A 15,786-nucleotide genomic window follows, 5' to 3' on the forward strand; every position below is an offset into this window, starting at 1 on the left:
TTAATATCTTACGTTCTAATAGGGTTACCAATTCATTATTTCCTGAAGTACATTTAACAGCTTGGCGTCGTGATACCAGCCTTATAAATATGGTGGTCCACACAGAACAACATGGATTGGAAGTTAATGCTGGTTTATTTCCAAGCGATCGTACTCGATGTGGTACATGTCGTTTCATTATTAATACTAATCATGTTTTTGGCCCCATAGAATTCGAACAGTGTGGCTGTTACGAGTAGATTTACTTGTATTAGTACTAGTAATGTAGTGTATTGCATTACATGCCAGAAATGTGGGTTTTTTTTGTAAATATATAGGTTCGACTGTACGTCGTCTTGGTGATCGTTTCGTGGAACATCTCCGTCTGACGAGACAAAAGAATCGTAACTATCCCGTATCTATGCATTTTATTATTGTACCAACGATCACAGTGTGTCAGATATGTCTATTTCAGGAATTTGTAAGGTTTCTAGCGATGAGAAAGTATTGAGGTTGAAGGAAGAGGAAATCATTTTCCGTCTCGGAACGCTGGAACCCCTTGGAATTAGTCATTCCTGGTCTAATCACTCATTTTTTTTAATTTAAAAAAAAAAAAAATATTTCAGGCGTGTTCTATCGGTTTCTATTTGGTACATGCGAATATTAGAACTTTTCACACATATAACCGTTAATCACACGCGGTTGTCATTCTGTTCCATAACATTCAGATATATTCAGGTGTTTACCTAATATGTCTTGCCTATAAATACCTTGAAAAAGAATTTTGTTATTCGAAACGTCGGATTTTACATCTATTTATTTGGACTGTCTCACAAGTTCCATATGCATTTCTACATTTCTACATACATACATACGTACGTACAGACAGACAGACAGACAGACAGACAGACAGACAGACAGACAGACAGACATACAGACATACATACATACATACGTACGTACAGACAGACAGACAGACAGACAGACATACATACATACATCCATACATACCATCCTTATAATATAGCCTTCCCTTGGGGAAGGTATAAACAATCCTCGTACACTTATTGCAACTAAAACAGGCCGAAACACACTGTTGAAACTGCATGTGTAGCGTAAAATTCCTATGTAGTGAAATGTAGAGGGCGCCATAGTCCATTGTATGTAAATTCAATATCAATAGATAGAAATATACACGAGAGTGCCATATTTATATTGTGGGCTTCCCCTCCCGAATGAAAATGGTCGACATTCTGTTGGTTAAATTGTGAATTTTTGAAGCACGGAAATTGATTCTGAAGCATTTCCATACAAAACTCCCCAATAAATATCAAGGTAGAAAGGTAGGCAAGGTTGAACGATTATATAGCTTAAAACAATTTTACAATTTCATGGATAGCTTTCCCTTTTCCAACTGTGCTTTGACTCTTTTGTTTGACAAACTCTGTCAAAGCAAGTTAACATGCATCGTAGTTGGAGAAAGTGTATTCATATTATAAATATCAAGTTGTCCATGGAGACTGTTAATACTAATTTCAGATAACTCAGTGATAAAGAAAATTTACAACAATTTTTATTTATGTATTTGTTTCTTTGTAACTGAGTTCCTGAGCTCCCTGTGGTTAGAATGAAACGGTTTTTTTTATCGGTTATTCTGTTACACAGCAAAGCATCATTTCAGAAGATTTTACGAAAGAACTGGTACACTAATAATATAATACAGTTCTTCAACTAAATGCAAATTATGGAATGATTTACCTTGAAAATGAACAACTTAAGAAGTTGAAACATTACACAAAGTATACCTTATCATTTCTAAAAAGACAGTGCATGGTGCACGTTTTGTGTACTGTTACCTCATTACATTTGCAACCAATCAATACATACTGAACATCAGGCAGGGAAAGAAAAGAGTAAATTGGTCCATGGATCAGGCATTATATTTACTGTGTGAAACTCAAAATAGAAGTCTAGAATATTATTTGTTAAAGTACCAGGACTTCAGGATAACCTGTCCTAACTTTGCAGGACATCAAAATTTATAATGTGATGACAAAACTGTTATTGCATACATTCTCCCTGAATAAACATTACTCCATATGCAAACACTCATTATAAACAAACAAACAAACAAACAAACATCGATGTTGGGTTTAAATTATGTACAAAATGGACCGTTTATTCTTTTGTTATACATAAAAGCAAATAATGCTGAAAACTCTAACATTCAATATTACAATTTGTAAAAGAGACTGACGAACCAAAAAAAAAAAACAAGATGTAACTGCAGAAAACATAAATTTATCCACTTGTGCTGATAAAGAACCTCTGATATTCAACAAAAAAAAAGAGACTCATCTTGAAATTCAATCAAAGTGGATGGTGTCATTGAATTTTAAACCAATCACCTGTAGTATTCTAAACACAATTCTTCTCCTGGCTATCTATTGGTTGACATGGATTTAAAACTAACAAATCACAGACCAGGTTGTAAATCAAAAGTGATAGTAGTTAACTGTGATTGGTTGTTTGTACTCATTGTGTTGCTACCAAAGTAAACAAACTGGTTGCAGTGTATTTTTTGCATCAACTAACCAGGAATCACGACTGTTTAAAAAATGTTTTATGAAACAAAAATGAAAAAATAAATAAATACAGGAAACAAAAAATGAACCCTGTTACATGGCATTTAAAATGTGTGATATGATTGTGAGTACATAATTGGATAGATAGGTTTTTAATCACATGGCGAGGGGTCAATATAAACTCCTTCTATCCTGTTCAGGAAGAACACACACCTTGGAAGTAAATTATCAGTGATCGCACAGTATCATAAAGAAAATCTGATATTTTTTCAAACATATGTAATAATAACAGAACTCCATTCTGCACAAGTTCCAGTGTGGGTACTCATTATTATTTGCATTCGTGCTTGCAGTGTTTTCTGCTGAACTTTCATTCACTACGCTCATCAAGTACAGCTGCAGAGAACATTGCAAGCACTCATGCAAATACTCCCGAGTGCACCTCACTTTCACTCGTGGATCATGTGGTTCTGTCATATTTATTCCAGTGTTTTATTCTCCCGGTGTATTCCTACTTTGAATCAGAGTGAGTCATACTACGCTGCACAAAATGCATCTGTTGAAAGGAGTGCGATCAAGTGTGGAAGGGATATACATAAACTTTCAATGGAAGTGAACTTAGGTTTGTCGTAAAACAATTGGTTCATCTACGGAATTCGTTATCATAATTGACAAAACACTTAACTCAGATACTTTTTACTACACAACAAATCAGCTGTGATGAAACTGTTGAGTTTCATCACACTACAGATTGCTTTCATAATCTTAAAAGTTTGATCTTTGGATGCAAGCAAATAAAGAGTCAATTTATATAGGCACTCTGTTGAAGCACTCAACATTTCTCGTTCGCAATGGTTGGCTGACAAAGTCAGTTGCATAATTTGTCCACTTACTGCAAGTATTGAAAAGGTAGAGAGATTCTTTGATGGTTGATACAAACTTGGATCAAATTTTAAGTAGTCCTTTTCAACCCTGGGTCATTCCTATCCAAAATTTGTGGGTTTTTTTTTTTTTTTTAAAGGAAAGCTCAGTGTTATTCCAGAGAAAGACTAACTGTGTATACACCATTAGCCTTTGGAACAAAACTTTGATGAAGTAATATCGTTTCCTATTCCTCAAACTTGAAATTATAAGTGCATAACTTCTGTCATTACAAATATTATCTACATGACAGCCTTTTCATCTTCAAAACCTATACACTTTTACTGCAAGGGTTCAATCCCTTGCTTGAAAACAATGGCGCAACACCATATGAGGTTAACGCCTACTTTGTCCTGTTTTCAAAGCTCAAGTCACCCCCATTTCCCAATCAACTACCAGTTGAAAATTATCGAGTGAAACCACAGGATAGGAGTAAAATGGGTTTATACCAACGCTGTCTATTCTTTGGAGATTGGATATCTTCATTTCCCTCTTAAATGAGGCTAGTCCAACAGTTGAAAACTACTTGACGACACAGTAAGAAATGTGGTCAACCACGTCTTTGGAGACCTCAAACAGAAAAAGGAGAGTTTTCATCAATTCTTACCCAACAAGTTTCTGTGTTGAAGTGACTTGAAGCACAGGGATCTGGAAAAATGTACCAAGATCTTTCTTGGAATATGTCACTTGATATTTTCCTACAAAGAGTACGGTACCATAGCTTGTTTGGGGGAAAAAGAGAAGCTATCATGGTTATTTCAGTTCCTTACTTGTTGCAAGAGGTTAAGTTGGACTGTTTTAATTCTCTACAAGGTTAATACTGCAGAGGACCATAAACTGACCAGTGGAGTCTATTTGACGACATCTGATATGCTGTGCTATGCAGTGCAGTCCAGCCAGTAGTCATTTACAATAACTAAGTCACTGAACAGTGAAGCGTATGTACATGGCGTGATATGCTGTGCTTTGCACCACAGTTTGCCCGCACTCATTTGTAGCTCAGTCACTGATCAGTGCAGTGTATTTACAACATGTGATATGCTGCGCTATGCATCATCGGTCAGGGCTCGCAGTCTATAGTACCCTAGTCACTGATCAGTGCAGTGTATTTACAACATGTGATATGCTGCGCTATGCAACACAGTAGCTCAGTCAATTTTACAAGGTCCATCCATCTAGAGATGAATCATCTACTGGCCATTGCAAATAAATAAGTGTAAGCATCAGCCAGTATTTGTTAGTACACAACATCAGTCTTTTTAAAGTTAAGTTCTCTCTCTATATTTACAAAAGTTCAGGGTCATGTATTTCATCTCCAGATTTGTTCTGCATATACTGGAAATATATTGAGTCTCTTGTCAGAAGATATCATCAGGAGCAGATTCACTTGTTCTGTCATCATGTCTCTAAACCTATTTACAATCTCACAGGTACTGTTCATATCGTGAAATGTCTAATCGTCAATATATCAATTTGTTGGCTGCATTGTTGGCTGGGTGGCATGTTTTTTTTTTCTCACTCCACTGTAAACCCACATGTTTCTTCTACTGCACAGACCAGTTTTTCATAAAACTTTTCATAGTTTTCATACAGTGGAATGTCGATTCTGTTGAAGCTGGAATAATAATCAGAAAATAAGGACATGAATGCGGTGCTACAGTACAACAGATCATTTTTTTCATGATATTAAGGTTATCAGACCAACAACTGTACTATACACAAATCAAAACTACTGTATATCTTGGATGCTATTGACCTTGGTCTGATTGATTTGTAACAGTCAATTCTCTTTTGATCACTCCTGTGAAAACCAGTGCTACAAGGAATCTTCCAGTCTCCTAGTACCCCCCCCCCCCTCAACCTACACACACACACACACACACACACACAACCAGAAAGATTTCATGGTTTGGCCACTAGGAGTGCTGTTCACAAGCCATTTGTTGACAGGAAGTGAGGGCCAGATTAGTATAGAGTATTGTAGCATAAAGACAGCAGACACTAAGTTACCACACATTCTCAAAGTTGCTCTCACCACACTGTTTTATTAACAACTACCAGTAATCAAAACATGCCTAACCACTACTGTAATACTCTGTTCTGGACATTCAGAGTTCTTTCACACATTTCATTCACTGCTTCACGCAACCAGTGGCCATGACACAAATTTTAGCCCTCACTTTGCCAAATCTGGTGCGCCCTCTTGTGACTACCCGAGAAATGACTGAAACTTCAGTAACTGGAATACAGCATATTCAGACACACAAGGCAGCAATGTGGCTTGAACCACAAACAAGCAGATTTGGAGACAGCCACTCTAACCATTCAAGCACCATAAACAGTTGGTTCTTATCTTTAGGTTGATCTATTCTTACAGCTACTTTACTGAAGTACAACATGATGCAAAAATCAAAGTAGACCTTGTTAACATAAAGAAGACATAATATGAACTTACCAAGTATGTGCCTTTGGAAGAGCATTAGATGGACTGTCTATTTGATGAATTGTAAATAATCTGGGTCCAGCAGCACCAGTGGATCCTATGAAAACAATACATTGTATGAGTTGTACATTAGGTAACGTAAAAACAAAAGTACTGTGCCCTTGCCTGGGTGAGGGCGCTAACACATAAGTACGGTATATTTTTTATAACTAGTGTGCCTTTTTTCTGGTATCAAATCTTACACAACAAACTTCTAATAATAATAATAATATGGTTTTATCCTTTTTTTGCAGCCCACTCATTTTTCTCTTCTCATTTCCATTTCTTTCCCTGACAATTACTTTATACACTCATATCTTGAGATGTCCTGATTCTTGTTCCTGGTTGACATGTGTGATAAGTTCCATGTAAGTCAAGTCAAAATTTTGCTAACATTAGACGATATCAGTTGTAATATCCCTAAGTAATAATCCAACTTTAAATAATACAAAACTACAAATCGCTTGTGTGATATTTATTACTGGTACTTCTTAGCCTGTTTACGGCACTGCCGACATACGTCATTAGCCCTTGTAATCTCTGCTTGTCTTGACTACATTTTTCAAACGGTTAATGCAGCCACACCCCCAAAAGTTGTTTTCAAAAACTGGTATGTTAAATTTGCAAAATCATATGTAAATAACATGCAAATTATCACATGTCCACTACATGTACACGCGTATGCATTGCCTACACTTAACAACACATGTCTATTTGCATAATTTGCTCATGAATAATAACAGTCTGAGGCGTTGTCATTATTGAAAGGACTGTGCACTGTCATCGACAAGGACATTGGGTGAAATTTTTCAAATTGTTATTATCAGTTTTGACACTGTAATCAAGACAAGCGGAGAAGACGGGGGGCTAGGAGGTACGATTAGCTAACAATGTATCTCAACAATGCTGTAAGCAGGCTAGGTACTTCGTAACCTGGAAGTTAGATAGAATATTAATATTGAGCATAGGAGATAATGTGGTATAAAACATACCTTGCAGTGCTTTGAAACCTTGTAGTGGTACCTTGGATGTACCAGTTACAAACTGTAGTAGTCTTGCTCTCCTCTCTTCATCAAATGACTCTACAGCTCTCCAAAACCACTTAGTAATATTACTGTCAGGTGTACAATGTTTTAGTCTGGTATTAGACTTCCAGTCATCAAGGTCAATTTTACCTAAACCACTGATCATCAACTACAAGAGAAAAGGTCAAAGTGTGTGTCAAATACTGACAGTAGCATAACGGTGGAGTCACTCAAATACTGACAGCATGACAGTGGAATCACTAATCATTAACAACAGAAAGGGTCAGATATTTTGACAGAGTACCGGAGATGTGCTGAATAGGCCACTCCAGACTGCAAAGAGGAAATTGAGAATACAGCGCCCTCACTGAAATTGGGGATATCATGACCTCATAGTACAATTTCTTAAGAGCTTTGTCCCTCAGTATTCTGTAGAAGTGTACATCAGGGATGTTTTTTGTATTGTTCAGACATCGAGGAAAGCAGCAGTGCTCTATGATTAACCTAGTAACCTATACCATATATACCCCCAAGGTATACACAGGCAGGAAGTAGAGCGCCACCATGGCAAATTTCGGAAAGGCCAATTACAAAATGAAATAATAGTTTATTGACAAGGTATCATGACTATTGGTAAAAAATCCCCCGACTATGTTGAGGGGCATAGTATTTTAAAACATCACATTAACCATACAATACACACTGTCTTCATAGACACAATGTGTATCATTGTGTGTGGCCATACATTATGGGTAGCACATACATATGTATTGCTGTCAGTAGCAATATAATACAAGCATAAGGTGAGACATCACAAAAGACTATGACCAACTATTAGCTCTATCTTTTCACATATTAACTCACCTCAAGTTCTCTTTCATCAAATGGTCGAAGCAGATGTGGAGGTATAAGTTCTTCAAATCCCTTTTTGAGTGCTTGGAACTGAGCTTCTATACCTCTCATAAAACGCCACTGGACATACAGTCTAAAGAAGGTCACATAAAAAGACATTTTTAGAACAGGAATATTAACTTCGAATAAAATTACTGATAGAAAGTACACTTCTATGAAATACAGTACAAGTGAAAATACATGGTTTGAAGGGAAAATATTGGGTCAGGCTAACGAGTGCATGGTTATCTATGCTATACTTAAAACTTGCTTACAACTAAAGGATGATTGCACAATGTCACACAAGCTCAATAAACGAATTTCGTTTGTTTAGGCTGTCAATGTGATTGCTGAACTTCATATTCACACTTCTAACCCAATTTTTCATTCCTTTAATGATAACAGCCTTTGTATTTACAACAGAGATGTCGATAAGTTGATAAAATTTACTTCTAATGTGAGATATGGTGCTGGGTTTCTGATTTTTTTTTTTTTAACCTAAATGATGTTTATTTGTTGAGGTTGTGTAACTTTGTGTGACTGTCCCTAAGATGATTCAGACAACAGCTGTATAAGACCTTCATGTTACATAAACATCTCCAAATCAATAACACATTTAGCATCTAAATGGGTCATCACAATATGGAAACATAAATATCGTATTTTCAAATTAAATATCACAAAATCATATGTACAAGTTAGCCTGTAACATAATGGGTCAAACAAAGTGAGACAGATAGCTGTAATATTTTTGAGTTGGTTTACACCAGCAATAAAAACTAAACACACAAAATTTAACCTTTCGATAGTAAAGACTGTTGATTGAAATTGAGAACACTTCATATGATAGTTCCTTCTATTGTTCAGAATGATTTCATAATGTACATTGATATACGGCACTTTCTCAGTATAGTTATTATTCCCGGCAAAGATATACAATGGCTCACCAAATAACCCTTCCTAACCCCCACGGGGAGTATACTTGCTGTCAATAAGGGACAGTCGCACAATGTCACACAATCTCAATAAATGAACTTTGTTCGTTATGGGGCAAAGGGGGTCTGGCATCAATACCAGTGCCAAAAAACTTCCTTTTCCCACTTCTCACCAAATTTAGAAAACTTTCCACCTTCAATGATAACAGGTTTTGTATTTGCTACTGAGATGTTGATAAGTTGATTAAAATTAACTTCTAATGTGAGATAGAGTGCTGGGTTTCCAGTAGTATTTTAATTGTGTTTACCATCATGTTCTTACATTGCATCAATCATAGTTGCGTGACAATCACCATTTTCATCATAACGTGTCGGTCACACTTGTGAATGTTTGTTTAAGCAGAGAGGGTTTTGTCCTAAATGAAAAAGTTCGTTTAGTAAGCTTGTGCGACTTTGTGATAATTGTCCCTAAGTACGTATAGGATTCAACCTTGTACAACCATTTATACTGGGTGACAGTCCCAGCCTGGTGCAAATCTTAACCAAGGATTTAGGATGAACAGATGTCAGGTTGGCAATGGGGATAGTGAGGGGAGGGGGGGGGGATTGAGGGGGTAACACTAACAATGTCTATATTACAAGCCAGTTGCTGTATCTATTTCAGCATCACAGTAATTCTGACATCCATCTCTATAATACTATACTTACTTGACGTATTCCTTCTTGTTGTCTTCAGACACCAGGACATCTTTACCATTCGGTTTGAGTTCATACGTTGTTATCTGTCCAAAGGCACTGTGTTCTACTGAAAACGAATTCTCTATTATACCCGTAATATCATTTTCACTGAAACAAAAAAACAGACGTTTCACACCAGTTAGTAATCTATATTTTCTGTACACATTCCACCAAAATTGTAATCAAACACAAAAAAAAATACAACACGACAACATAATGCAGAGATTAGTTATTAATGTTCTGGAGATTTAAAACAAGACAGTGTATAGATTCAATTATGTGTTTGAAATACTGTCCTTCAAATGTAGAAATGTCACTTATACCCAGGAGTATGGACAAAGTGAAGTGTTCATTAAAGTGAAGTATGCACTAATTGGAAATACATGTCTGAAGACATACATATGTCTCTCAGAATGTCTTTAGTCTAAATGGCCTACGTACATCTCTCACTAGTGTAAGGTCAACATAACGAGGTTACAGCAGTATTTGAGGTACTGAAATTAGCTGGGGCTATATGTACTATGATACTAATTATAGAAATGTCAAACCCGACTAGTTTGAACAAACTATTTTTGTGGTCCAGCCAGGCGTTTATTTTTTATTTACTTTTCATTGCCGATGTATTTATGTAACTAATTTCTTTTCCTCACTTGATATGTCAGTTTTCTTTTCCACTTCCCGCAAATAAATATGTATAAATATATGTACTCATACAGAATTCACTACATACATACTAGACTGACAATACAAAAACATATTTACATTTACAAGTCAGACTAAACACAGTATACAAAGTACAAATTAGCTAGGTCAAATTAGACCAATAACATTTTTTTTTTTGGTTCCAATTCACCAGATTAAACTAGCTAGGTTAAATTAGTTGAATCAATTAGAATTTATTCTTTTTGGAACTCATTTGTCATTTTATATTCGCTTGTCATTCGAAACAAGTGTTTGAATAATTTAAATATTCTGATGGCAAACCATTACCGTGAGCAACTCGTGAACAAGTTTCATCATGATAATCCTGTACCTGGGTGTCAGTTTGTCAGTGTCACTATACAAAGTGTTGTTTAATGTAAAATTAGGTGATTCCCTTTATTATGTATTGTCACTGTAGTTTTTCCTGGTTGTCTTTTATTTCTATGTATATTTGTTTTTGGGGTCCACATCTATAGGTGTCTGTCCTCACCCCTATGTGGGCTGTCTGCTGATTACATAATGAGTTAAGGTAGGAAGTGCCATGGGGGAAAATTTCACTGAAAATAAATTCTCTCCAAACTTTGCCATATGAATGTTTGTTCATGGTCCTTTTGAAATAATAAAAGAAATTTTGAATTTAATTGTATTGTTTTTAAGGAAATTGCCAATATTTCATTTTCCCATAGAGTTAACACAATTGGCAGAAGCCATATTGGATTCTAAAATGACTAAATTTGGATATTGGTTTGACCTCTATTTTAAAAATTTGTATGGTGACCCCAGATTTTTGTAATTGCTTTTAATTAAGAATAGTTTGGAATTGTCTTGAACAAAGTAACAGTAAAAGTTTATTTTCCCAAGTACATTCTATGTTAAATGTGCCAGATAAAGAGATATACTTACAGCATCCACACAAGACTTTTATAATGTTCAGGATCTACATCTTCAATGTCATCCAGACTGACTGGTTTACCTAACAGCTGTTTGTAGAAGGGCATAGTAAAGCCTCCGTCTATATAGTGACCATGAAACACTGCCATGCCAATGATACGACCAACAAAATGGAAGTATGACAAGTGGTCCTGAAAACAAATCATTCCAAAAATTAGTATTTGAATTCAAATCAGTTGGCTACATTAGTTCACTTTTTAACCCTTTAATGACTTGGCTTCTGTATCTTTGTATAATTACATCCTACATATCACGTTGGTAAGTAGGTAACATCTACACGGGTACACCAGGTATTTCGGCATGGTTCCCTGTAACAGTATTTTTGTTGAGGTGGTAAATAGGCATAATCTATCAGTTGTTTTATCTGGGTTCCCTACCAGAGTTTTTGTTAAGGCTGGTAAGTAGGTAAAATCTAACTGACTTTACCAAGTCATTTTACAAGGGTTGCCCTCCCCTCTACTGTTTTTAATAAACATGTTAAAGTTGGCATAATCTACCTTAATTCCCTGGTATTAGACAGGAATACAAGGGTGTAATAAATTATACAAAAAGAGTCCCATGTCATGAAAATGAAAGATATCAAATATTGAAATCTGTCAATTTTGTCATATTTCTCCCTCTGCCTGTCAGTACCAACAATCCCCAAACATTGACAAAAAACAGATACATCATAAATTCAACTAAAACAAATCCTCTGTTCATCACATTACATCATCACTGACTATGAAATGTTCTTGAAAGAAATCACTTTCTACCCTGCTTTCTTGTTAAAAATTTCATTCTTCAGGCTTTGCTAGTTTGCTTTCACAGAGCACTGAGGATTGATAAGAACTGATGAATGAATGAAGCAGCATATCTAGTACTTCAGTATCGGTGAAAACAGAGAAGAGGAAATCTTATCAAAATTTACAGATATACTGATAAGAGCACAGAAAGGGAAAATCTTGGTATTAAGAGAATAATGACTTTCACTACAGCATAATGGTCCCAGGAATATTTTGAAGGACAGTATGACGTCAAGCAAAGTCCTTACACAACTATTACTCTTTCATTGAATGTATACACAAAATCAGAGCTGCATAATTCATACAACTTATTTTACATCATAATAATATTACTAATCATACCTAGAATACAGAAATACACACTTAATCAGAGTTGCATAATTCATATAACTTATTACATCATAATAATATTATTAATCATACCTAGAATACAGAAATACACACTTAATCAGAGTTGCATAATTCATATAACTTATTACATCATAATAATATTATTAATCATACCTAGAATACAGAAATACACACTTAATCAGAGTTGCATAATTCATATAACTTATTACATCATAATAATATTACTAATCATGCCTAGAATACAGAAATATACACATAATCAGAGTTGCATAATTCATACAACTTATTTTACATCATAATAATATTACTAATCATGCCTAGAATACAGAAATATACACAAATCAGAGTTGCATAATTCATATAACTTATTTTACATCATAATAATATTACTAATCATGCCTAGAATACAGAAATACACACATAACCAATCAGAGCTGCATAATTCATATAACTTATTTTACATCATAATAATATTACTAATCATGCCTAGAATACAGAAATACACACTTAATCAGAGTTGCATAATTCATACAACTTATTACAACATAATAATATTACTAATCATGCCTAGAATACTGGAACACAGCATATTATGTGAACTAATTTCCTGTCCTATACATCTATTACAGTGGAATATGAAATAGAGAATTTAGACCCCAGGGTATCTTAGCTATCTATAGTCAGTAATCAATAGATAGAGAGGTTGCATTGCTGGATAAACGACATCAAGTGTTGTAACACAACACTCATACATAGTAATGTAGAGTTTACCTGTTTTTGCCAAGTTTATGTATGTATGTATGTATGTATGTATGTATGTATGTATGTATGTATGTATGTATGTATGTATGTATGTATGTATGTATGTATGTATGTATGTATGTATGTATGTATGTATGTATGTATGTATGTATGTATGTATGTATGTATGTATGTATGTAAGTATGTATGTATGTATGTATGTATGTATGTATGTATGTATGTATGTATGTATGTATGTGTGTGTGTGTGTACGTATGTACGTACGTACGTACGTACGTATGTATGTATGTATGTATGTATGTATGTATGTATGTATGTATGTATGTATGTATGTATGTAAATGTGTGTGTGTGTGTATGAATGTATGTATGTATGTATGTATGTATGTATGTATGTATGTATGTATGTATGTATGTATGTATGTATGTATGTATGTATGTATGTATGTATGTATGTATGTATATATGTATAATTTATAACAGACTGCATGTCGATATAAAGACAGTGTTCTCCACGAGGGGTTTTTGAGGGGCGCACCGCCCCTCTGTTTTCATGGACCGCCCCTCTGTTTACAGAACCGCCCCTCTGTTTGCGTTCAGCGCCCCTTTGTTTTGGTGTGAACGTCTTCAAGAGATTCTATTCAATGCCGTTAATGAAGGAAGTAAACAGCGACACTGCGTCTATCATCATTTATGAACTTATTTATCGCCTTGATTATAACAATGGTAGCCGAAACAAAAACAGTAAATGTAGTACCGTCGTAAAGTAGAAGACGGTACGTTGGTAGTTTCTATGGCCGGGTATATCAAGCCGGTAATTTCCAAGCCTTCCCGTATACGTAATACAGTACGCATACGATGTACGATGTCACGGCAATTTTCGTATTGTATCGATAAATACGAACAAAATCCTAAAATTTATACATGTTCTTTAGAAATAACTACTCCGGTACGGTTCCATGGTAAAATTTATGTCCTAAATGATCACGTTTGGATGTGAATCGCGATCGTAGTACCACGAGGTAGCTCCGAAGTGGCAGCCATGTTTGTTACTGTACATTTGCACTGAACGTATTCGGTTATTCTTAGCCCAAATTCGTCACATTAAAAATGTACGTATTTCCGGCAAATTTGGATGAAAAATCATTTTCCATTCATGAAAATTAAAAGGATATCAAATTTTAGAGAAATAAAGGAAAATGAATTGTTTTCAATTAATTTTTATGAATGACATGCACATTTACAAGGTGAAACCAACAACTCAAAACTAAGTGATAGCTAGCCTAGAGGTGCATACATGTACATCAACAATGCCATGTGTTGTCACTCCTGTGTGTAAAACATCCTTGCCAACATTACTATAACATCGTTTGTGTAACTGTCAACCTCCTTCCTGAAATTTTTACATTGTGAATTATGTGAAAGGTTTGGAAATTGGTGATTACAATACATTTCAGTACATTTTAGTTTGCTGAATGAATAAAATAGGAGTTTTTGATTTTGGAAACTTTTTTCACTTCCTAATATTATGATCTGGAAATATGCTAATGATATGCAAATAAATATGCAAATTAGGGCGCCCCTGTATTTTTCTAAATTGTGGAGAACCCTGAAAGACACCAAGGCACCAATCCTTGAAATAATGTAGTTTTCTGGCAAAAACTGGGGTTTTTTTTCTGCATCAATGAGAGTGCAACATCAATACAGATCACAACAGTCTATGTGATATCCTGTTATCATTTTAACACACAAACATACAACAAAATTGTTGATCACAGCGAACAGCTGACTGCACACTTATTTCTCCCCACCCCACCCCACACCCCTCCCACACACCCAACATGATTAGTCATCACTTCTCCTTCAATAAATACTGCTAATGGGTTTACTTGTTTGTACTTCATACAACATCTAAGTGTTTTCCCATTTGCAGACTTCCTCCTTCTTTCCATTTCCCTGGATAACAGTTCATTATTAATTTCTTTATGGATGGTTCATTCAAGATCACTAGATTTTTTTTTCATCAATCCCTCTCCCTCATACTTCTGCATTCAAAATTCCTCACAAACCAAAAGTCTAAATAAAAACATCATGGAATATTTTCCAATTGAGATGTACAAAGTAGAAAACTACTGATATATATATATATATATACAATATACATACCTATTGACTTGTGTTTAACCCATGCTGTGATGCTAATAGCTAATCTACCCCTGGGCTATTAAATTCTAAATTCCTTGTATGAACTTGATAACCTAGCTCACTGTGAATGGCACAACCCTATTTATACTCAGTAAACGGATTCTACCAAAATGCCAAACAGTTCACAGAGACATTACCCTGATTACCCCCCATATGTCCTGTGTCCTTGGTATGACCCCTACTGTTCATAATGGACACCAACAGCCAATGCATTCAGGTTGAGGGGTGATAAGGACAAGGACTTGTCAAACAAATCAGGCATGTTTTGATATTCTGATGGCATGACATGTATGTTTTTTTTTTTCAAGTATTATGTTACATATTTATGATATTTCCAGAGTGACACAGCAGCTTGTATGATAGAGATGCATATTTTGAACATAGAAGCATATAGTAGCATGTGTATGTGTGTGTGTGTGTATGTATGTATGTATGTATGTATGTATGTATGTATGTATGTATGTATGTACGTACG

The 15,786-nt window shown here is 35.2% G+C and overlaps 1 protein-coding gene across 1 annotated transcript in view; it reads right to left on the bottom strand.

Annotated features, from left to right (window-relative positions):
- Positions 1 to 2,142: 2,142 nt before the first annotated feature.
- LOC144434804 (E3 ubiquitin-protein ligase SMURF2-like) overlaps positions 2,143 to 15,786 on the bottom strand; it is a 47,820-nt gene continuing 34,176 nt past the window's right edge. Inside the window, exons 10-15 of the mRNA XM_078123307.1 lie at positions 11,162 to 11,340; positions 9,527 to 9,664; positions 7,857 to 7,977; positions 6,960 to 7,161; positions 5,941 to 6,025; positions 2,143 to 5,100 (exon numbers count right to left, since the gene is read on the bottom strand). Of these exons, the coding sequence (XP_077979433.1) occupies positions 5,001 to 5,100; positions 5,941 to 6,025; positions 6,960 to 7,161; positions 7,857 to 7,977; positions 9,527 to 9,664; positions 11,162 to 11,340 (825 nt within the window). The 3' untranslated portion in view covers positions 2,143 to 5,000. The remainder of the gene's footprint in view (positions 5,101 to 5,940; positions 6,026 to 6,959; positions 7,162 to 7,856; positions 7,978 to 9,526; positions 9,665 to 11,161; positions 11,341 to 15,786) is intronic.

The sequence above is a fragment of the Glandiceps talaboti genome, chromosome 5 (genome assembly GCF_964340395.1).
Source record: "Glandiceps talaboti chromosome 5, keGlaTala1.1, whole genome shotgun sequence".
In the NCBI taxonomy this organism is placed as follows: domain Eukaryota; kingdom Metazoa; phylum Hemichordata; class Enteropneusta; family Spengelidae; genus Glandiceps; species Glandiceps talaboti.